We start from the raw sequence: 23,715 nt of genomic DNA, 5'->3' as shown, positions 1-23,715 counted from the left end.
TATTCATTTTAGTATTTCAAAATGATTTCACTTCAGATAGTTGTCAAGGCAACATTTCTAATTTCCGTTTAAGTTTGTTTTTTAACAAATTTTAACATTAGATTTTTTTTCAGCTGTATTTAAATAAACAAATGCTATTTTAATAGTTTTACCCAATGCAGTATATGATATACTATAAAAATATACCTCATTAATAGAATAATTGCCTAACTACTGGACTGGACTATAAATGTTTTTTTTGTTTTTTTTACTAATATTATTGTAATTTTTTTATATAGTGCACAGGAAGCAGTAAGCTATTATTCCCTTGAATTCACAGTGTTCAGAATCATGTGAAACAGCACACCTGTGTCATGTCCCCTTGTTAGTCTCCTTCTGTCAGCCTCTTGTCTTTATCTAGGGCTATTTCTGAAACACGGTTTTCACTCTGTGGCACTTGTTTATTCATGCTTATTATAGAGTTCCTGTGAGCACAGCAGCTCCTTTTTACGAGCTCACTTATATTTATGGTTTTAACTATGCATTTAGGTGAATTATTTGATCCAACTCAGAATTTCTATGAATATTAAAGTCATGTCAAGCCTTAAGGTCAAAATGAACACTTACCTAATATGTATGTAGTAGCATAACAATAATTTTTTTTTATTAACATGCATAGTAAAGGTCAGTGGCTAGTAAGAAGTCAGTTTTTCGGTCAGTTGATATGATCTAATTTGAGTGTGGGATGGGTTTGAGTGAGTCTGGAGGAGAACGATAAAACCCATGATTTACCCATATATGGGCATCTGCTCTCCAATGGAATGAACTGAAGCGGTTTATAAAAAGAGCTCTTTATGGCTCAGAGGCATATCTAATAATCCTGAACATAACTGTGTGTGTGTGTGTGTGTGTGTGTGTGTGTGTGTTCAACACTCCACCTGTAGAAGGGAGTATACCTAACATCCAGTTTCAACACCATGAGTTATATTTATTTTTGTTTGAAACTGTCATTATAATTGTTCAGCTCATCCCGCATAATCGGTGAATAAAAACACATCTGTATACGTCAAATAGCAGGAATTGGAAAACACAACCCTTGAAATTCCTATTAAGCCGTGTGTATATGTGTGTACCTGTGGGTTCTGCTGCTGCTGAATGTATCCAGTGATGATCCGCAGGCCGATCAGAGACATCTCTTTGAGCTCAGTGGCCCCCGCCGACCCTGGGGTCACGTGCCATGCCTGCAGCCTGTCCAACAGATTCACCACCCCCTCGAAAATCTGACAAAAAAATACAGACACTCTCTTATCCTCATTCACAAATAAACATATTGTATTCAATAAAACATCAGAATAAAGTAACCCTAAATAAGAATTTGCACACTTCTTAAAAATAATATTACATGTATGTACAAACAGTACATATCAGTTTATGTGTTTGAGAGACTAGTTATGAATTTATATGTTATTTACTAGGGTACAATGTGGTAGTTTATAACTTAATATTTCCATTCAGCAAGGTTTCATTAAATCGATCAAATATGATTGTTAATACATTTATAATGTTACAAAAGGTTTAAAAAGACCATGGTTTCTGAACAAAAAACATAAAAAACTAAACATCACAACTAAGTTCATCAATGATAATAATAAGAATGTTTCTTGAGCACCAAATTAGCATATTATAATGCTATTTTTTCAGGAAGGATCATGCTACTAATTCACATGATGACAATTTAGCTTTTCCATCACAGGCATGAATTACATTTATATTCAAACCGAAAACAGTTATTTCAAATTGTAATAATATTTCACTTTATAACTGTATTCACTGTTTTTTTATCAATTAAGCTCAGCCTATAAAAATATTAAATTCTATCTAACCCCAAATATTTGAACAGTACTTTTTGCAACACCAATTTTATGTTTAGTTTCACCTGAACACCAGATTAGATGTGCATGCACCGCTTAATATCCTAAATGTGGATTTCTTTCAACTTCCTGTTTCAAACTCTCCTGGCTTTGAAATAAGTGTTGTGCGAGTTATACTATCAAAGTGAGAACACATCCATCCATTCCCCACCTTCTCACTCCATAGTGTTTGATTGTCAGTGCCCTCGGCGAACAGGAAGTCCTGGAGCAGTCTGAGGAGGCGGAGCAAAGAAGGCACATGGGGCAGAGACACGCCCTGAGAGTCCCTCAGATCCGACAGAGACGACTCCAGCATCATCTCCAACAAACTACAACATACACATAATGCGTCTGTAAAACTCCCGACAGCTTATTATATTTGTTTCCCAGCAGCAAAACAAACAGAATACAATGTCCTTAGACAGACACACCCTAAGACTTAAAGAAAAACAAGTTCTATGGTGATGCAATGCTGGAGCCACACCAAAGAAAAGCAACAGCCCTGGAGTGCAAAGAACGTCTGCCCTCCAGAGATCACCACCCTGCCCTCATCTGAACCAAAGGAACACTTGCATGTACTGTACACTGATCTCGACTGGATTTCAAATGGAGTAGGTTTTCTCATAATGAAAAAAAAAAAAAAAAAAAACCTTTACAGGGCACAAAATAGAAAGATGCCCGTTTTCTTCTATTTCACTGACACATTAAAGTCACTTTCACTTCTCCTATGCATTTTAAATACTTCAGAGGGTTAGGAGATTGTTCAAGGATCATCCAATTCCAAAAAAGTTAATCTTCAAAGTTCAGTCTGTTTGAAAAGATGTCAGTCTTCATTTTTATCTCTCTGGGACAGAGGAATTGTTAATGCAGCGCCTTCTTTCTCAATTTTTTATGAGCTGTCATTGTCTCTGAAGTTTGAAAGCATTAAAGTTTTAAGCTTCTGACCTGCGTTTAATGTCATCAGGTGGCCGCACCAGCTGACAAGATGAGCCAAGCTTTGTGAGGACAGAGAACACCTGACCTCTTTCTCTCCATATCACATCCTCAGACCCCTCAGTGCCGCTCCACAGCACGGAGAATACGATGTTCGTCAGCAAATTACACAACTCCTCCTCAGGAGCCTAATGGGGGAGATAGAGAGACAAGTTTAAAGAATGAGGTCATGTAGAATAAGGCATTAATATGTGCTTAATTAGTACTAATATATAGCTAATATTCTAGTAATATTCATGCTAATAAGGAACTAGTAAAGAGACCCTAGAATAAAGTGTTACCATTGACTTTGACCTTGCTTCCCATTTTGTCTTTAATTACACCCTCAGTCTGCAGCGTCTGTAGTTATCTTGTCTCAGGAACTGCATTCTGCAATCACCCCCTCAACTTTTATATTTAGTGTTCCCTACAGTACTAATACAATCCACTGAATGAATGAGTGACAATAAGTAAGCATTGTTCAACACTGTAGACAACTAGTGTGTCAACTAGTGAAGAATTAGGACTCTATCGTCTCTATAGCAGTAACATGCTCATGTGACACTGCTGTGCTACGTGGTCATGAAAACATAATCTGCACAAGTTTTTAAGCATTGCAGTTTAAAAACAAGATGTTATGCCTTGAAACATAATCAGCAGCAAAAGAAAACTCATTATGCCATATGCGCGAAGATAGTGCTCAAAGTGCGAGGGGGTATTGAACGTTATTTATTTTTATTTCTGCTGTGACTTATATGGTTAAATACACACACTTCTAGGGGTCAAAATGCCATCTTTGCAAGTATCCTCGTGTAAACCGTAATTTTGAAGCAAGCAGCTGAGGAAGAAAACACTTGTGAATTGGACCTGGGCAGCTCTTAAAGTGATTCATGTTAAAGCTGTCATTCATGTTAGAGACAGAAAATCTCTCACTGCTCTTGACTAAATCACTTTTGTAGCTTTAATAAGAAGAAATATATATTTAATTTACACAGCAAAGAATATGTAGTATTTTATACATTTGATTACTCTGTACAATGTGGGTAGCATTTCTGTAAATCGTTTCTTATTCTTAATCGCTGACTGTTTACTTGTCTTCAGTGAGCTTGAGTTTTTTTTATTATTATTTAGGCTGTTTAATAGTTTATTGTGAAATTGACAGTAGCGACAAGAATTCGAAAATTTCTATGATATCAAAAATTTTGATTTCATACAGACCTTATTTAAAGCAAAAATTACTTTATTGCGAAATATATATACCGTATTTTCTGGACTAAAGGCTGCACTTTTTTCATAGTTTGGCTGGTCCTGCGACTTATAGTCAAGTGCGACTTATTTATCAAAATTAATTTGACATGAACCGAGAGAAATTAACCAAGAGAAAGCATTACCGTCTACAGCCACAAGAGGGCGCTCAATGCTGCTCAGTGCTCCTGTAGTCTACCCAGAGCGCCCTCTTGTGGCTGTAGACAGTAATGTTTGTTCTTGGTTCTAAATAAATGTGACTTATAGCCCAGTGCAAGTTATATATGTTTTTTTCCTCGTCATGACGTATTTTTGGACTGATGCGACTTATACTTAGGTGCGACTTATAGTGAAATAAAATTGCTCACATACTGATATACAATTTTGGTCACATCGCCCACCCCCAGTTCAACATGTACCTGTGGGTTGGAATTGTTGGAGATGGTGTCTGTAGGAGGTTCGGTGCTGTAGCTAGTGTCATCCAGAACGTTGGACAGACTGGAGCTCTTGCGCGGCCTCATGCCTGGGAAGCTCTTACTGTGCTCCAGAGGAGAGGGGGTCTCTGGCTGGCTACCCACAGTTGTCTGGGGTCCTTTTTGAAGGCTTAGTTCTAGTTCAAAAGGTGAGCTGAAGGGTGAGAGCGGCTGGTACACGTTTTCCTCTTCTTCCAGAAGACGAGATGACGTTTGAATGTCCACAGTGTTGGACAGGGTGGACGAATGACTGCTTTGTTCTCCAGAGTCATATGGCTTGAAGTGCAAGGAATCATTCTTGAGTTGTCCGGTTGACGGGGGAGACTGGGAGAGGTCAGAGTAGCCCTCAGATGCATCCTGAGCTTCTTCCTCCTCATACTCCTCTTCGTGGCGGGCAGAGAGGGAAATGAAGACGTTCTGCTGAGTGTCCTCCACTACACTGTCCTCGCGTTGGAAGACGGGTCTGGAAAGAACGGGGTCCAGCGAGTTGGTGGGGCTGGAAAAAGAATTGGATTGGCTGAGAACGCGAGACTCGTAGGATTCTTTGATGTAGAGTTTGGTGAGGACATCCTGCCAGCCTGACTGACGAGCGAGCTGCTTCACATACTCTTGATTGGAGTAGATCAAGTGGAAGAGCTACAGGGATGAAAGAGGGAGAGAGAGAAATGTTAATTTACTAATTTAACAATTATTTAGTCAAGAACATTCCATTCACAAAATGTACATTCAGAAATGGGTTTTGTTTTGCTTCAAAGTGTTTTAAAATGCTCTATTATTGTTGCATTTGAATGTCAGATGGAATGTATTTTGAGGTAAAGCAAGTGAAACTTATTTTTATTTTCATTCAGTGAAATGGGTGTAATGGAAGATCGGCTTTTGTTTGGACATGTAAACCCGATATGATCTGAACTTGAGTGAGTCAGTTGCTGAATCAGTAAAGAATCATTAAAAATGACAGATGCAGATATATGATTCATTAGTGAGGGGTTCATAAGACTAATTCAAATCTGTAAGCTTTGAGTGAATTGTTTGTTTAGTGAGTTATTCATCTATAACATAGATCAGTATTTCTGCTAAATTGACACATACACATTTTTGTATTGATTTGTTTTCTTCACTTCATAAAATTCAAATTGAACCATTGATGGCAGAAGGACTATTCTGACCTATGTCATACTTTTCTTGACAGTGTAATTTACTTTGCAGTCAATGGGCCAAACACAAGCCTCCCGGTTTTCATCTGGTTTTAGCTGGTCTCATATCCTCCAGACCAGACTTACCATATAAAGAAGCGGTCAAAACCCCTCTAAGGGGCTGTTCACATATCGAGGCCTAAAAACGCGTGGAAAACACTAGGCGCGCCGTTTTCTCCTTCTTTCCAAAGCGCTCGGACAGTTGCGCCCCTGAGGCATCTGCCTTTGCTAAGCAACCATGACATGCTCTCTCCATGAAGACGCGGAAATTTCAGCAAAGGATAAATTGATTTGCAACTGTAAAAATCACTTGCAGTAGCTCTGCTACTGAATTTATTTCAAAATGGCAATCCATATACAACTATGATCAGCTGTTCCTTCATCTTGGCTGAGCTTTCAACGTTGGAAGGATGAAGCTGATTGGTTAGTTCTTGTCACATGACCCGCGGTGCGCTTGCAGCATTCTGAAAAGTTGAAATGTTTTTAACTTGATGCGGTGTGGACGCGCCTGGAAAAAACGGGTCGCTTCCATTATGAGCGCGCATGCCACGCACCTACATTGGACATAACGAACTTGCGCGTGCAAAAGACGCGATATGTGAACGGCCCCTAAAACAAGTCTGCTAAACCAGCTATGACCAGGCTGGAAGATCAGGTAAGGCCAGCCAACCATCATCAGTCACTCACCTTACGACAGATATCTAGTCGGACGCTGAGGTCAGCACGATGGGACAGGTATGCCACTGCCATCAGGTCTCTAAAATTAGGAGTGGGATCTGCACCAAATAAGCAATAAAACAGACCAATCAACACCTGAAGTGTAAAGTTGAAAACTGCCATACTCCTTTGCTTCAGTTTACCTGTGGCGAGCACCTGCTCATACAGACAGCGTACAGTAGTCATTGTGATGGGGACATCACCAAGGGAGCAGACCAGCCCAAGGTAGCCAGAGTCCTTGAGCTTGATGCGCATTTTACTGCGCTCAGGTATACGTTCACTCTTCAGGACTTTATACAAGACCTGCAGCAGAACATGTGTTCATATCACTCTGAAAGATACTGATATAATCGTTTTTGGTTTTAAAAGGTAATTTCAATACATGCCTTACTGCAATGGCAACCCTTAAAGTACAAGCTTATTCTCACCCTGAAAACTCTCTCACGAGCCTCGTCTCCATAGTTGGTTTTAAGCAGCAGACAGTAGAGCTGCTCCACCCTTTGCTCCAGAAGAACCGTCACAGCCTGCTCACGTGGAGATGGAGAACTTCTCAATACAGTGTGTAACACATCCAGAATACTGATCACCTACAAAGAAGGAGAACATTCGGTCAGCAATTAGCGTGCTCTAGCCCTACAAGAAAATCACCATAATAAGAAACAACACATGGACTGAAAAAGGTTCCTTCAAGGAAAAAGTATCAATTCATTAATGATGAATGTAATGACATTTTGATTATATATGCATTATGCACATTTTTAAAGGGTTCAGTAAATAAATACAGTTAATACAGCTGATGTAATTTTGCTAAACAGATCACAAGTAGACAATGGAGACACATTCCCATTTACACCTGCTGTTTTAATCTCTCTTTTGCCCACTTTCCTGATTTCTTTGAGGGGAGAGTCTATGGCTGGGTGGGTTTCATTTTCATTTTCGTTCTAATAGCTGTAAAACTACGCCGGACATTGTGGGGTTGTGTTAGAGTCTGGAATAATAAGAAAACAGGCTGAAATTGTTCACCTTATTATTTCAAACAGCAAATTAAAATCCCATCTAGTTGGCACTCTTCAACAGCACATCCCATAATGTTTAAGAATTAGGACAGTATTCAGTGAGGACGTGGTCTTTAAAAAATGCATACGGGTCAGTTTTGTTTTATGAACCCATACAACTATGAGATTGGCATTACAACATTCAATATGAGCAATGCATTGAAAAACAATTAAATGCAAACGGTTCTCAACAGTAGTTGAATCAATGTGCCTGGCTGGTTGGGATCCTCAAGGAAACACTGATCTGACTCAGAAAGACACAAGGTTTACTCGATTCAGGAGTTCAACCTACCAATGCATTATCACGATTAGCTATCTGCATGTATTTTCTGCCTCAGAAGGAACACATTAGGTTTCGGAACAGAGCAATTTGTGTTTGTGTGGGTCACCTGTTGCTCGTCCTGCACTATAGCAGCATAGGCTAGTACACTGTGCAGCTCCTCAGCAGTGGGGGATTTCAGAAGGTCCTTCAGCAGAGCAAAAAGAGCGATCTGCACCGTCTGCCTCTCATCGGACAGAGGACTGCCATGCTTCTCCACACTGTGGACACAATAAGAACCGTTACAAAAATCTTTCATCCACACGAAATATTTCATTTTCTTAGATCTCCAAGGAAAATCATAATAGTCCTTCTCAGTTCTGAACGTACCTGTAGTGTGTCCGAATCGAGTCCAGGATGTACTGAACACCATACCTCTTACGAGTCTTCAGCTTGCCTTCATTGATGATGGTGGCAAGGTACTGCACATGACCTACAAACCAACACAAACACAGGCATACAGATACAAGGATCTGGAATGAAATAATCAGGTGTGAATGGATTTGCCCTTTTATGTTAAACTATTCCCTTAGGACCTGGTTATTATTTGCATTTAATATATGCGAGCTGAATAAAAAAAAAAAGCAATGGCTAATTCTATTGGGATGTGTTTTGGTTATTTACCCAGGCAGACTGCAAAGTGGCTGTGGCTCCAGATTCTGAAGTCAAAGAGCAGGTACTGATACAGCTGTGACAGAAGGGCGTTGTTGCCCTCGTTGGACACCTGCTTGAGCAGGAACTGACAGGCCATCAGTACACTCATGTCCATCATACTGCTGGGAACCTAAGGCAGAAAAAGAAATGTTTTGCCATCAATCAATTAAAACACATAATCAAATTATTTCAATTATATGATGATCAAATTGATATGTGCTGAGCTGACACATATTCCTTGCAGAAGATTTAAACAAAGAATACATAAAAAATGATCTTTTACCTAATTTAGATATTGATCAGGACACTCATTTTTTTTCTTTTTTCATTAATACATATTTTATTAACATACAAATTTATATACAGTACATATAATCTAGTTATATACCAAAGTTTGAGGTCAACCTTTTTTTTTTTTCAAGAAATTTATATTTTTATTAATAAAAGATGCATTCATTTGATCAAAAGTGACAGTAGAGATTTTTACATTGATACAAATTGTATATATGTGTATATATATATATATATATATATATACACAAAAATAAAGCCCTTCTGTGAATTTTTTTTACAAATAATAATAATGATTCGCAAATAATGTCACACTAAAGATTCAGCTGAAAATTCAGCTTTACCATCACAGGAATAAATAAAACTTTTAAATATTGAAAAATAAAAAAGTGACTTTAAATTGTAATAATAATTCACATTATGACTTTTTTTTTTAATCAAATAAATGCAGCCTTTATGAGCAGACCCCAAACTTTTAAACAACAGTGTACATATTAATAAACATTTATAAATATGAATAAAAACTATTATTATAAATATAAGTGTAAACTAGTATGCATTTTAATGAAATATAATGTTATACTTGTCCTACATGAATGCGTTTAATTGACAGCCCATGTTTTAAGCCTGAGGATGGTATACTTATGTAACTACGAGTGTATGTGTACTTTTCAACTCTCAAACCCGAGAAACTCTCTTCAAAGGACTTTACAAGCTTTCAGGTCACAGCACACCAAAAGCAAATCAGATATGATTTTTAATTTTGTGGAACAATAAAAGCCACTGCTGAGCATAATGATCTTACGACAGCTCAGAAATATATCAGCATCTGTTTCTATGAACTTCAGCTGCTGCAACAGAGACAGCCACAGATATAATCTTTACTTATCAAAGTCTCATCAAATGATCTGCTCAATAGCACATGCCTAGCATCTGATCTAATCTAATCTAACAGCCTCTGTCAGAAATGTTCATATTGATTACGTGTTAAATGTCACAGATGTTAAAACATGCTGTTGTGATAAACGTGTGAAATCTTGATTTGAATGAGTTTACGTCAGACACTCGAACCTCGCTTACTCATTTCTTTAAAGTTTCCTGGCGTCAGATAAAACCTTAAAGCATGAGAAACTGTGGTTGTGTGTACATTGTGCAATATCATGGGACTGTTAACACAAGTGTTTCCTAACAGGATGCTACGCCTTGAAGACACACACACCAATATGTCCTGTTACACGTCCAGACGCCCTCTCTATTCACCAGTGTGTGTGTGTGTGTGTGTGTGTGTGTGTGCGTACCTTGCCGAGCATGGCTCCGATGATGGGCGGCCCGTGGCACTGAAGCAGACTCTCCTGATTGGCTGGATGGTTGCGCAGCATGTTCTTAATCATCAGCAAAAACGCTGCTACACTGTTCTTCTCTAAACGGCCCTCTAACACACACACACACAAAGCAGCAATCGGTTTCACATTAGCAAAGTGTAACATTGACAAATTCCTGCAATGGAAACCATCAGCCAAATGTAATACAAAGTTCAACCGCAGAACACGATAAGCACAAACTCACACAGGCACATACAAACACATTTAGAATCACTCAAACACAACTTAATGAATCACAAACAGCATGCTCCGAAAACATCAATGGTGACTCATACAGCAATTACAGACGAATTTACACCATAAATGTGCAAAGCAGCTCTAAAAAGCCAAATAACAAGCTGTTAGCGTTAACGTGACTGTCAAAAAAATAAATAAAAAAATCCTACAAAAAAGGAAAAATATTAAAACCATATTTTGCCTAGTGGTGTTTTAGTATGACTGATAATCTATTATAGCTTTTGCTAGTATTTTGAAACAGTTTTGTGTGTTTTATGAGGGTCATTTTTTTTTTTCAAACGTCTATATACTTTTACGGATTAAAAATGCGTCCACATTGTCTTAGTTTTTAGTTCTAGTTTATTTACTTGTTATTTTAGTGCTTCGGCTTAAACTAAATGAAAATGAGAAGCGTCTTGGCAACTAGTTGGAATACAACTATTTTTTGTCATTTTAATTTTTAATTTTTGTTTTTAGTCTTAGTTTATTACGATAATAACCTTCATTTTCCGTTAAAAATGTAACTTATTGTAGCAACACATATTGATACAAAGCACCGATTGTACTAAATGTCACTCAAACATTTATTTCTGTAATTACACACACACACACAAAAACACTCAAACAAACACACACACACACCCACACACAGTATATAGCCAGTCAAATTAGGCAGGGTTTATGGTTCACTTCACAGGAAAAAAGGAAGTAGCAGAACATTTAATATTTGACAACTGCTATGTAAAGTTATGCATGCTTTTCATTTTGAAGTTTTTTATCATGGTTAATCAAAATATCACAACTCGATCTTCAAAAAACTATCAAAAGCTTCAGACTTGCGTTTGGGGATGTATGCAGGACCGCAATCATTGGGCGCATTAAACCTGCCCCTCCACAATCAGCTGCAAGCTGACATAGATTTTCTAGTGTAAATCTCAAATCCAGGCACCAACTGACCGCTACAACCAAGTCCCCAGCCTATCTTATGTTTTTTCACAATACAGAAGAAAAGATCTGTTGCCACTCCTTTTTTATCATGACTTTAATATCCATGCAAATTGGTTTTGGAGTGAAATATGACTGAATCTTGACATCTTTACATTACATTCACAGAAACTACAGTAGAATCTGTTTAAACTTTTAAGCTAATGCTTTTTTATTTGCCAGAGAAGGATTGGAATCAGACATGTTGCTACCAATGTGTCACAGCTGAGAGTTTACTGACCAGATGACTTCCCCAGAGGCAACAGCATGCCGGCAGGGCCCCTGGAGGACGTGAGCTCTGGCCCGAGTAGATCTGAAGTCTCCTGACCTACAGTATCGCCCTGGTCCAGTAAACACACCTGCTCCAGCAGAGGCAGGAGAGCTCCCATGCCACCGACTGAGCTCAGAACATCCTACACGCAAGTGACAAGACAAGATAATAAAACATAATTAACAGTTACCGCTCCTGCAGGGATGTATGAGATTATGAGTTTTGTTCTAGAAGTATGTGTTGAATAAACACATTTCCCAACACCGGCAAACACAAAATGCTGTAGTGATGTCAGAATAAGATGAACCATTCTGATCTTAAAAGAGAACGAAGCTGAGTGACAGATGCACACCTTGACGTCCCAGTTCACCACTCTGTGACCAGTCAGCCTGCCATCGTAAAGATGGTTTGGGGACAAATCCAAACAGATCTGGATCTTAAAGGCCTACAAGACAAAATAATGTGGACAATTTCACTCATTTAATACAATGCATTTACTGTGTACATACATGTTTTTACATTGTAATTGTTTGTACATTTAAAAATACTTTCCTGTAATTTTGACTTTAATTTCTGTAGTCATCTATAATTAGACTTTCGTCCCTATTCTGTCCCATTAACCCACCTTTAAACCTGTCCTTATCTTTAACCGTATCCCAATAGCACGTAAAGAAATATATTTAAAATATTTTTGATGAAAATATATTAAAGACACCTTTGGTAAAGTTATCAAAAGTAAATTCATGTCCCACTTCAATATTCTGTTTATTAAAGCCAAGTATGAATCTTATCAAGCTAGTGTTTTACATTAATTTGACATTTATTAGAAAATAATAATAATCATGTTTTGACGTCACAATATAGTTATATCGAAGTTTGTGAAATGTTAATTTACTTTCTTTGTTTGTTAGTCTTTGCATTAATGCCATTATAATGTTTATTCCGACTGAATGCAGAATGCACAAGAGGAGGGATTTATTACATGAACCAATCACAGCCAATCAAAACCAGTCACACCCAATCATATCACGATGAAGGTATCGCCTCCTCTCATGTGCAGGGTTCCTACATATTTTCCATTTCAAAATTCCATACTTTTCCAGTCTCAAATTTTCAAAGCCCTCAGTAGATTTTCAGACCATATTTAACATAAATGGTTTACAGAGCATTATTTTCAGCATTATATGTGGTATATAGTACATTCGTCTCTAAATATTTTATTTTATCATTATATTATCATATACATTACATACAGTATATATCTTTTTTTTCTTTTCTTTTTTGCATGGGAATGTTCTGCATGTTTATATAACCTATTTCCTCTGTGCATCACTGCCATCTTACTATGAATAAAACAAGAGCATGGATGCACATGAATATATAGAAATCTACTTGCTCAAAATTGGTCTTTTCTAAGGGTAGCACCTGTAATATCAAGGCCTATTGTCCAGTTTAACACATCCACAGTGGCGGCACAGAAACCATGACACAAAATGGGCTGATGGCAAAAAATTGCCAAGTTCAAGGGTTTATAAGAAAGACTGGTACTATAAAATAAAAAGTGTTTAAAATTTGACCTTTGTGAATTTCAAGGTCTTAGAAACTACACAGCGAAATATATTAATATATATATATATATATATATATATATATATATATATATATATGATACTAAATTGGAGAAAAAGTCTGAAAAAACAAATACATTTCCAGACCTGGAAAATACTTAAATCAAATTCCATACTTCTCCAAACCCCATAGGAACCATGCATGTTAATTTCCCCCATTCATTCTCACTTACCCCCCACCAAACCCACAGCATAATTTAGGGGCTCTGTTAAAAGTAAATGGACTTAGGGGAGGCAAAAGAGATGCAGACTCCCTCTGTAATGCGCGTGTGTGTACTGTATGTATCAGATGGATCAGTGAGAAGATAATTACCTGTGGGGTATAGTATAACAATAGTTTACTGTTGACTTCTGAAGGTTCACCATCAGCTTTGAATAGAGAAACATTATTGGGACCTGCCAAGTGAAACAGAGACAGACATTCTGTTCACAAACAGAGATAGTCACAAAGAAACGCTTGTTTCGTTTTGGATGGAAATGTGAAGTTCTGCATCATGAATGCGGTGGGTGTCTCATTTCTACCTGCAGTGAACAGGGCTCTTGCCTGAGCAGGCTGCAGGGCTTCATGGCAGATGAAAACCGTGGCTAAAAGGCCGCCCAGTGATGAAGGAGAGCCCCAGGCAGTGTCCTGCAGCCCTGCTGGGATGGTGTGAACTGGACTGTCCCGACTCAGACCTGGCCGCCCCCCTGTGGCTGCAGCAAAGGATGCAGGGAAGGACTGGGAACGTGCAAGGGTGGGTGGCCCAGTGTGTGCTGCAAATGCCATCTCGGACGGCGAGTGGGACGGGTTGGTCAGGGTCGGAGAGGTAGTCATGGTGGTAGTGGTCCGGTGACCAGCTGATCCAATGCAGCAGGAAGTGAAAGGCTGAAATGTTGAGAGTCAAACAGACCATTGAAACAAAACATAATAGCATAATAAATCAAACTCCTGCAGACAGTAACATTTCCTTACCTCGTTCAGAGAAGGAAAGCGCAGGTGTGCTGTTTTACACTGCTCTCCATCCACATAAACAGTGACCACATTCTGGCCAAAGGGCCGACGGCCAGGAACGTGAACAATGGCTACTGAGTGCTAGAGCGAAGAAAAGAAGGGCAAGATCAAGACTTTGAATACAGAATAAAAAATCTTACAATGATATCAGGAATGTAATCGGATTACTTTTTTTCTATTAAAGTAAAGCATTGCTTTTAAATTTACAACAAAATATCTGAGTTACTTTTTCAAATATGTATAAAATAAGTATAAATACAAAATATAACTTTTTTCTTATTAAAAAACATAAGCAAGCCCAGCCAAGGTAAGACAGGGTAACGCAAAAGTAACGTACTGCATTACTTTCCATAAAAGCAATGCAGTTCGTTACATTTTAATGGAGTATCTTTAGCTGAAGTCAAGCTAAAGAGGCTAGTCAAGCTAAAGCTAATTCTGCAAAAATACAAGTGATGCTTCTATTAAAAAGCTGACTGACTTTTTGTAAACAGAAAGGGTTTTTTCCCAGCCACTTGCCATTTTAAGCAATGTCTTTGATTTATTTTCATACAAGTGTTGTCTTTTCTTGCTTAAATTGTCTATGTGTATGTGTGTGTGAGTTGTGTGTAAGGTCACTAACCCAGGCGCAATCATTGAATGGGTGTTCTGGCAGGGAAACGGCCATGTATTCCTTCTTAGTACATACTGCCACCACCAGAACTTCTTCTGTGGTGAAAAAAGCTTCAAAGCCAGTTCCGCTTGCTGTGAAGAAACTACACACAGGACACAATACAGCTTTTAAAGATATACGTATGCACAAAACAAATGGGTGTTAAATAATGGCGCAAATAGCAGTCATTTTACTAGCGCAAATGTTAGTACATCACATTGCGTGATTGTTTTTAATACTTTCCTCAAATAAATTCTGAGTCTGTTTAATAAGGTCAGGCACAAAAATAACTTTGTCCAAGCTTTTTCGGTGTTAATTCTTCACCGAACATCTTTAGCAAATGCTTTTAACGGCAAAAGAAAGTTTGCGCTTAGTAAATCTGGCACTAGGTGTACTAGACTTATGCAGGTATTCAATATGTATAAGCATTTTGCAACAAGCAGACCTGAAAACCCAAAAATGTTGTCATCATTTACATGCTGTTCCAAACCTGTATGAGTATTGTTCTTACAATGAACATAAAATAAGATATTTTGAGGAATATTGGCAATTAAACAGCTGATGGTCCCCATTGACTTCCATAGTATTTCTTTCCCAAGACAAAAGGGACCAACATGTTTTTCAAAATATCTTCTTTTGTGATCCAAAAACAAACTTATACAGGCTTGGAATGGCATGAGTGTGAGTAATGATGACAAAATTTTCATTTTGGGGTAAACAATTGTAATTCCTGATTACAGATAAATGGAAATGATCAAATACTGCATATGCACAATATGTATATTAACACAAACATTTATATAATACATATTAATGATGTTATGCCTCAAATCACCTATCGCATTTAAAACTATTGATTTAAAGATAAAATTTAATACAATTAACACTTAAATAGTTTAACCACGATTATAAAAAAAAAAAATGTTTGCTGAGAATATTACATTGTTTTCTGATGACATTTTTATTCTTACACCCATCTATCAAGAGAATACCTGTAAAGCTGTTTCCTACGTGGTCCTTTAGCCATTCGAACCATATTATCTGGGTTTGTCAGGTGAGATTCTGAGTAGTGGTGCTGGGGAGGAGGAAAGTCTGTGTTGAGGCACAGCCAAGCGTGGAAAGCAAACGCGCTTCCTGGCCAGCGTTGTATAGCTGGCACCATAATACCCGCCATAGGGGGCGTAAGGTCAAAATACTGCAAGGCGCTGCATCCACCCTCTCCGCGGGCGGCCATGGCAGAAAGCACCCTTACCACGTGCCCACAGTACGGGTGAGGGGGTGCACCAGGCTCGGTCCGCAAGAGCTTCAGCAGACTCTTCAGTTCACAGGGCCGTAGAGAAAGAGATCCTAAGTCTTGAAGCAAGCCCAAGAGGGCATCGGCGCACTGCCGGTCGAGCCGCTCCGGGGATTCAGACAGCACCTCCAGCAAAGCGCCTACTAAGCCCGCCTCAACGGCTACAGTGCGGCAGGACAGAGTTCCTCGACACACGGCCGCCAGCCACTGGGACACCAGCAGCTGCAGAGAACGAGAGCCCAGGTCAGGCAACCACTGCAGCAGCAGGAGCAAAGTCTGTTCGTTACTGATGCCCAACTGCATGGCCTGGGAATGCTCTCCTTCAACAGCCTGAGAGAAACAACAAGGAACCAGGAAATGATGCTATGAGAATATACATTTTTTTAAGCACGGCAATTCTCAATCGTTATCCTAAAAAACTTACTGCAATTGATGAAAAACATACTTGTTGACCACTAATAAGTATGTTTTAGAAGCATGCAAGTGTGTAGTAGGAAATTCATTGTTATTTCAGTACTATTAATAAAGTATTAAAGTATTTATTAATTCGTTTTTTATTATATTTAACATTTTCATTTTAATCTTAATTAGTTATTTTAGTAATTTTGTTATGTATTTTTCTATTTATATAGTTGTAAGTTTTTATTTTCTTTATTATTTTAGCTTTTAGTTATTTTGTTGGACAAATGTTAGTTGGAACTACATTTTCTCTTATATTTTATATTATTTCATAAAATATTTTATTTTTAGATTTTAAATTTTAAGTAATAGTTAAGTAATAAATCTTGTTGTTTATTTGTCAGTTTTATAATTATTATCAGGGGTGTAATGGTACACAAACAACGGTTCGGTTCATACCTTGGTTCTGTTGTCACTGTTTGTATAGTTTTAGTACAGCAGGGGGAAATACTAAACATCATTTTTATTTTCATTAAACAGTGATTTCAAAAGAAAAATTCTTTTGAAATACATTTAATTATAATTAAATTTTTCTTAGGGATAAAAATCTACCTCAGCTTATGCTCTAAACCCTTTACACAACTATCAGGTTATAATAAACAACAGAGCCCAAACTTAAATTGAATTATTATTTATTTTTAAATATCATAATAAACTGAACTGAGGCATTTATTCAGCGATCTTCACACCACATCAAAGAGCGCCATTTATTTCCATTTAAATTTACGGGGGAAAAAAATGATACTTTCAGTTTTGTTTTTGTTATCTTCAATTTGAGTAATTCTGGTACTTGAACTTTAGTTTAGAAACATCCCTCTCTACGTAAAATGAGCCCACATGAGACTCACATGAAAGTGTGTCATTTTAGTTATTCTTATTTTTACAAAGTACTATTTATTACTTTATGGTAAAAAAAAGAAAAGGAAATATAGGTCACACCGTCTGTGACAGTAGTTACACTCTCTCACCATGTTCATCAGCTCCTGCAGGAGTCTTTTGGTGGGCTGTCCTTGACTTTTTAACACATCAAACAACTGTGAGTAGCCAATCCGCTCCTTGAAGACCTCCTGGAAAGACCACACAAAACCAATTACATTACAACTGAACAAGCACATAATACAACCATGCTGCTCCCCAAAATAAACTGAAAAACAAAAAGGCATTATAAAGAGCAGAAACCTTTTCGAATGAAATCAGGATATTAAAGGGTATATTGTGAAAAACATCAAATTTAAGACGAATTAGAAAGTCTACTGTGTAAATAGCTTTCACAATGCAAGGCCACCAAGATTTTTTTTTTTTAACTGCCAAAAAAAAAGAGAAAACATAACTGTAAACCTTCAAAGTTGTGCCACAGTATAATGTTTACTTTGCAAAGAGGGTGTTTCTGAAGAACGGGGCGGCATAATCTATATTCAACCCAACAGCAAAGACGTTAGCCAATAAAAACAAGGACGTTTACATAAAGAAGTATCAGTAAAAAAGAGAAAAAAAATCAACAATGTGACTAAATCTATATCATGCCATTGCATTTAGGTACTAAGAAACCTAAATACACTAATAATAAGCAAAAAACATGATATGGGATTATGATACTTTTGCAACTGCCTGACAAATAACTCAGTAAAATAAAAAAGGAAGCGCCATGTCGTAATGTCGCCATGAGTGACCTGGTTCTGCAGAACCACATCAAATGTGCTGATAAGATTAACCGCACACGCATAAGGGGCACATTTATCATACACAAGCACTTTGACTTATCACACTGATAAGACGAGAGAAGTCTGCGAGCTGAAACATACATAAGGAACGAGAAGAGAGGAGGTGTAAGACATGAGTCGATGACGTGTCATACCTTGGCAGAGGGCGAGTTGCTCATTATGGCGGTGAGAACTCGAATGGCGTGTACTGTGATGCAGTCAGAGCCCTTTTCCCAGACCTACACTCACATATGCAAAACACACACATCATTTAGTTCATATTCACATTCGGATGTAGCAAATTATTAGTTCACCCAAGAATATGTATTTCCAAGCCCATAGGAGCCTCATATTTTTGAAGAAACAATAATGCTTTGTGGGACATTTTGGATTTTAATACGAACATAAACGATGACAAATGCTTTTTTTGTTATCATGCCGTTTCAGAAAACTTGGAATATAGTGCATACAGGGTTCTTTTATTCTGTAATTATGGTGTTTTAAGAGCATTTTAGTGTTTGACACACTATAGATACTGTTGTGAGAGCTGAAGAGCTTTTTGTTTTCCACAGACAATAACTGCAAAATATGGGTTTGGAATGACATCAAGGTGAGTAAATCATGACACTGCCATTCAACGTTTTGTTGCCAGTAAGGTTTGTAAGAAATCAACACTTTTATTCAGCAGGGGTGCATTTAATTGATCAAAAAAAAAACTTTTTAAACACCAAGTTAGCATATATATATATATATATATATATATATATATATATATATATATATATATATTATAATAGTACACACACACACAGTTTTTATTAAAATAGAACTGTAGTTTTGATAAATAAATTGATTTTCAAATAAATGCAGCCTTGATGAGCATAAAACACTTTTTTTTTAAAAACCTTTGATCAGTAGCATAAACATTTTTGAGTAAAATATTCCTTTAAATTGAACAGTTTCAGAGAGAAGCATGCAGATATGAATCTCCTTGAAGTGCAAGATTCTGTTCAAAACAAACTGAATACAAATTCATGTTATGAATTAAATTACAGACATTAAAGCATGCAACAGTAGAGCAGATTTCTCACTTTTAACCTTAAAATTTTTACCACCACTCCACCACAAATATCCCACCAAAGACCACCAAATCAAACACACACCAAATGTTACACCCACAGCTACACTAGACGTGCGAGAAAATCTAGAAACACTTTGCACACTGCAAGACAACATGCAAGACGACACAGCCTTGCAAGTACATCCAACAAACTACACACACACACACACACACACACACACACACACAAAACCACAACCAGCAGGATCCTCACCCTCCAACTCTGTGTACTGACACTGCAATAACTTTTAGAAATGTACTTATGTGGTACTATGGTATCAAACAGTAGTTTCATGGTGCTACGTGATCTCAATATTGTTATCATTAACTAAAATCAATAACAAAATATGTTATGTTGTAAAATAAAATATAATTATTAGATGAAAAACGTAAACTATTGAAAATGCCGACTGACTGAACAAAGTCAAAGTGAACGAATAATATCGAAATTATTTAGAAATATAAATAATTATAATAAATATATTAATAAATATACATATAACACATTTAAATATAAATGACTAAATAAGCAAAAACCAATTAAATGACAAAAGCATATAAACAAAACTCAAAATGAAAAATATACATATACATATAAATATAAAATCTAATTCAAAATATTAATAAAAACTATCATAATAGTATATAACATACTACAACAATACTGAGAATAAATGGTGTTACGGTAGTTGATATTGAATACTTTTGGAAATATTAAGGTTTTACTCCAGCTAAAACTATTTTAAAAAGCATTTTTCTAATTCTTTAAAAATGTTATGCATTTTGCTTTTATAAAATCATGTAATACTTGTAGGTTTGATAATAATAATGATATTAATAATAGGTTACACTTTATTTGAAGGTGTCGTTGTTACAATGTAAATATACATTTAAGTACGTACCAATATTAATTAACAACGACATAGTTAGGATTAGTATTTAGCTTAGGGTTACTTTCATGTAATTATGCATGTAATTTATTGTTACTATAATAGTTTTTTACGATAATAATAATAATATAAAAAATACAAAAACATTTTACATTTTTTAAAATGAAAATCAATTTATGCATGCATAAATAAATTTGAAAATAAACACATTATTTTTGACATTCATATATGCATGCCAACCCATTTTAAATAAATAAATTGGTGTAAAAAAAATAATAAAAGCGTACAAATTTATTCTATATCCTTTTACATGACATTGTAGCAGTCTGACGCCAGTTTTCCCCTAAAATATTGATGATATCTATCAACTAAATTAGAATACAATAGTACCATCATGTCATATCCAACTACCATGGATTTACTAATGTTTTAATTTAATAAGGTTTCATGTTTTCATTGCATTTAAGTCATCTGTGTCACACTAACTGGCACACGCACCGACAACATGCAGATGTTTTGCTACTGTATATTCACCTAGACAACATTGCACGCTGTTCATGCTGAATCTAATGTTGCTCAGTCAGCAGTTGTGCATCTGTGTATTCGCCTGCGTGTCTGTGTTTGTGTCAGTCAAGTGAAGGATGGGTTTCCTGCTGACGAACGCCACACGGATCAGCGGTGAAGGGAAAGTACCTGCTCCACTTCAGCCTCTGTGAGCAAACGTGTAGTGAGGTCACATTGGCCCTCACACTCCACCTTAAACCTGTTACTCTGATAAAGCTGCAGGACAGACACACATTCACACACACAGCGTCACAAACGCATGAACACAAGTGAGTCAGAGATAAAACAAGCAAGCAGAAATTGAACTTACTGACAGACCGAGCAAAAAGTAATGAAAAGGTAATAGACGAAAAAGAGAAGCTATGTGAAATCCTCATTACACAACATAATGGCTGGTTACAACACACTCGAAAACCACCCAGCTTACCCAGATCCACTGTGATCACATACAAACATATGACGCAGAACCTAGATTTCATCACAGGACAGAAACACAGGCTGTGCTACAAATAATTACTGTTCATCACTTTGATGCACTGGACTGTAAATCGTCTGTCATGGTTCATTTTTATCTATCAGTAAATATATTGGCCTTAATGGGTCAATGACAAATAAAAGTGTCTCATCTAAAATAGATATTCACAGGTTCTTAGAAATGCAACATTTGTATTAATGTTGGATTTATGTGGATTCAAAACATGTTTTATATCATCTTTAAAGAAAGATTCAATTGAACTCGTCAAGTAGTTAATTATTAATTTAAATTATTACTTTTAATACAATTATAATTCAACATCATACATTTTAGTGAGCAGCAAAACATGATATTTAATACCTGAAATGAACTATCCTTGTCCTGTCAAAGGCCAAACTAACATATTTCTATCTGCAGGGTACCTCTCTATGACATCATTTCCTGTTTTGTATTTTATTTTATACATGGCAGACAAATGATTTTCGTTGCCAAATTACTTTTGATGTTAGTTACTTTTGATGTTTTTTAACAATTTAAGCATTTCCTTTTTGTTCAATCCACCAAATGCATGTGAAAGAACTGCTTTATAAGCTGATTGAAATAAATCTGAAATAAAATATAAATATTAGCTAAATAATAAAAAGAAAATTTGAAATGTTGTTTTGGTATTTGAAATATGTTAAGGTGAAGTACTAAAATGCATGACTGATATAAATATAAATATAAATGTAGATATATAAAAAATAACAAAAACCAAAAAATAAGACAGTTGGGACTACCCTGACAGCTTTCATATTTAATTTTTTCTTCTTATTCGGCTGATGAAATGCATTTAAACGAAATGCTTCAAATCACTACAGACATCCTTCAGTGGGAATGTTTCTTGAGTAGGGAAAAATCAATAGATCTTATATCACTGTAAAATATCAGTCACTACTTTTAAATTTGATGAATGACAAAGACATTTTAGTTTAAAGCAACCTCTGGTTCGAACCCTGGCAAATCTGTGCTTGAGATAACTCTGTCAGAACAAACATCAGCAGACCGCCACATTTCCACTTTCTGCCATGAGACTCATCAATCCCCAGGGCTGGAAAGGTGAAGCGCTGCTGCAGATATCTCATAGGGTTTAAGAAGTTAGCGTTCTGACCTTGCTGTTCTGGATGAGGCGGAGGATGTGCTCGAAACAGTTGCTATTAAGAAAGATAGCCTGCAACACCGGCCGGTCTGAACACTGCAGGATCTCTGGGATAGCATCTGCAAGGCAAAAACACAAGAACATTCAGTCTTTTTGACTTGTGCCCTCTGGAGAGATAGAACCGTGCCAGTTTGAAGCACTTTAATGAACAGTGCTGGGACAGCTGCATTACTCATGGAGAAGAAATGAAAAGCAATTAAATAGCTGTTTACAACCAAAATTGTAGAGGGATCATGAAAGCCACTGAACACAAAAACAGACGTTGGGAACCCAATAAACACAAAAAGACAGTGCAAATACAACGCAAATCCTCAACAAACCAAACAAGCAGCATCCTAACAGTCGTGGAACCTCAGTACTCTCCATTGTGTTCCAGAGAAACAAGTAATACCAGTTTGGGAAAACACAGAAGAAGATTTTTGTAGAATGTATATAGAGAGTCGTTTAGGCAAAGTCAATGGGGTGCAAAGATGAGACATTTTTGAAAATATCTTCAATTGAGTTCCCCAGAAGGAAATTATTTTTAAAAAACAAATGTGATGGCAAATATTCTCTTACTCAGCATATGTTCGAGAAGGGTGACGAGGTTATCGTCCCAGGCCTGCATATCTCCCTGCTGGCTGTCTGGTGGCCGGTTCCAGTTGAGCAGCTGGAAGTAACTATCCAGTACTGTCCGGATCTCCACCTGCCTCTCGTTTGGGCTGCTGGAGTGCAGAAGGTGGATCATTGCAGTCAGGCACCGCAGGGTCATTTTGAGCAGCCAAGGATCCTTGGTCTCTTGTGGGGGTGAAGCAGGAGTGAGGCACCAGGAACGCAGCACAGACATGAGGTCCTTCACAGCCTGGGGGGTGATGGAGAGAAGCCCGTTCCTCTAAAAACAACAACAACAACTGCACATTACACACTGATATAGTAAGGTATGTGGTTGCAAAATCAGAGATCCCTTCTGAAATCCCTCATGCGTTAATACATGACCAGAGAGTCTCATTTACCTTGCATCCACTGATTACAGCTCCCTGTAGATGCACCAGTCTCACCATGAGCGGCTCTGGGATTAGGTCGCTCTCTTGTAGGTAGTCTGTGGGT

General features: G+C 37.1%; 1 protein-coding gene across 6 annotated transcripts in view; it reads right to left on the bottom strand.

Moving 5' to 3' along the window:
* Positions 1-23,715, bottom strand: part of nbeal2 (neurobeachin-like 2) — a 64,717-nt gene that overhangs the window by 19,928 nt on the left and 21,074 nt on the right. For 3 of the 6 annotated variants that reach the window (XR_008157331.1, XM_052578011.1, XM_052578012.1), the window contains exons 7-30: positions 23,622-23,707; positions 23,188-23,500; positions 22,582-22,688; positions 21,086-21,172; positions 18,538-18,621; positions 17,651-17,749; positions 15,922-16,553; positions 14,900-15,032; positions 14,242-14,361; positions 13,812-14,154; positions 13,603-13,685; positions 12,014-12,106; positions 11,632-11,803; positions 10,107-10,240; positions 8,488-8,647; positions 8,194-8,296; positions 7,934-8,084; positions 6,918-7,076; positions 6,633-6,792; positions 6,460-6,548; positions 4,526-5,215; positions 2,835-3,010; positions 2,062-2,218; positions 1,113-1,259 (exon numbers count right to left, since the gene is read on the bottom strand). Coding sequence is in view for 5 of the 6 variants with exons in the window: in XM_052578011.1 (XP_052433971.1) it covers positions 1,113-1,259; positions 2,062-2,218; positions 2,835-3,010; positions 4,526-5,215; positions 6,460-6,548; positions 6,633-6,792; positions 6,918-7,076; positions 7,934-8,084; positions 8,194-8,296; positions 8,488-8,647; positions 10,107-10,240; positions 11,632-11,803; positions 12,014-12,106; positions 13,603-13,685; positions 13,812-14,154; positions 14,242-14,361; positions 14,900-15,032; positions 15,922-16,553; positions 17,651-17,749; positions 18,538-18,621; positions 21,086-21,172; positions 22,582-22,688; positions 23,188-23,500; positions 23,622-23,707 (4,478 nt within the window). In the remaining variant the exon portion in view is untranslated. The remainder of the gene's footprint in view (positions 1-1,112; positions 1,260-2,061; positions 2,219-2,834; positions 3,011-4,525; positions 5,216-6,459; positions 6,549-6,632; positions 6,793-6,917; positions 7,077-7,933; positions 8,085-8,193; positions 8,297-8,487; positions 8,648-10,106; positions 10,241-11,631; positions 11,804-12,013; positions 12,107-13,602; positions 13,686-13,811; positions 14,155-14,241; positions 14,362-14,899; positions 15,033-15,921; positions 16,554-17,650; positions 17,750-18,537; positions 18,622-21,085; positions 21,173-22,581; positions 22,689-23,187; positions 23,501-23,621; positions 23,708-23,715) is intronic. The other 3 variants (XM_052578014.1, XM_052578015.1, XM_052578013.1) reach the window with 1 other exon arrangement.

This window comes from Carassius gibelio, chromosome B16 (assembly GCF_023724105.1).
Source record: "Carassius gibelio isolate Cgi1373 ecotype wild population from Czech Republic chromosome B16, carGib1.2-hapl.c, whole genome shotgun sequence".
In the NCBI taxonomy this organism is placed as follows: Eukaryota; Metazoa; Chordata; class Actinopteri; order Cypriniformes; family Cyprinidae; genus Carassius; species Carassius gibelio.
The sequence above is the reverse complement of the archived record's forward strand: the minus strand, read 5'-3'. Positions and strand labels throughout refer to the sequence as shown.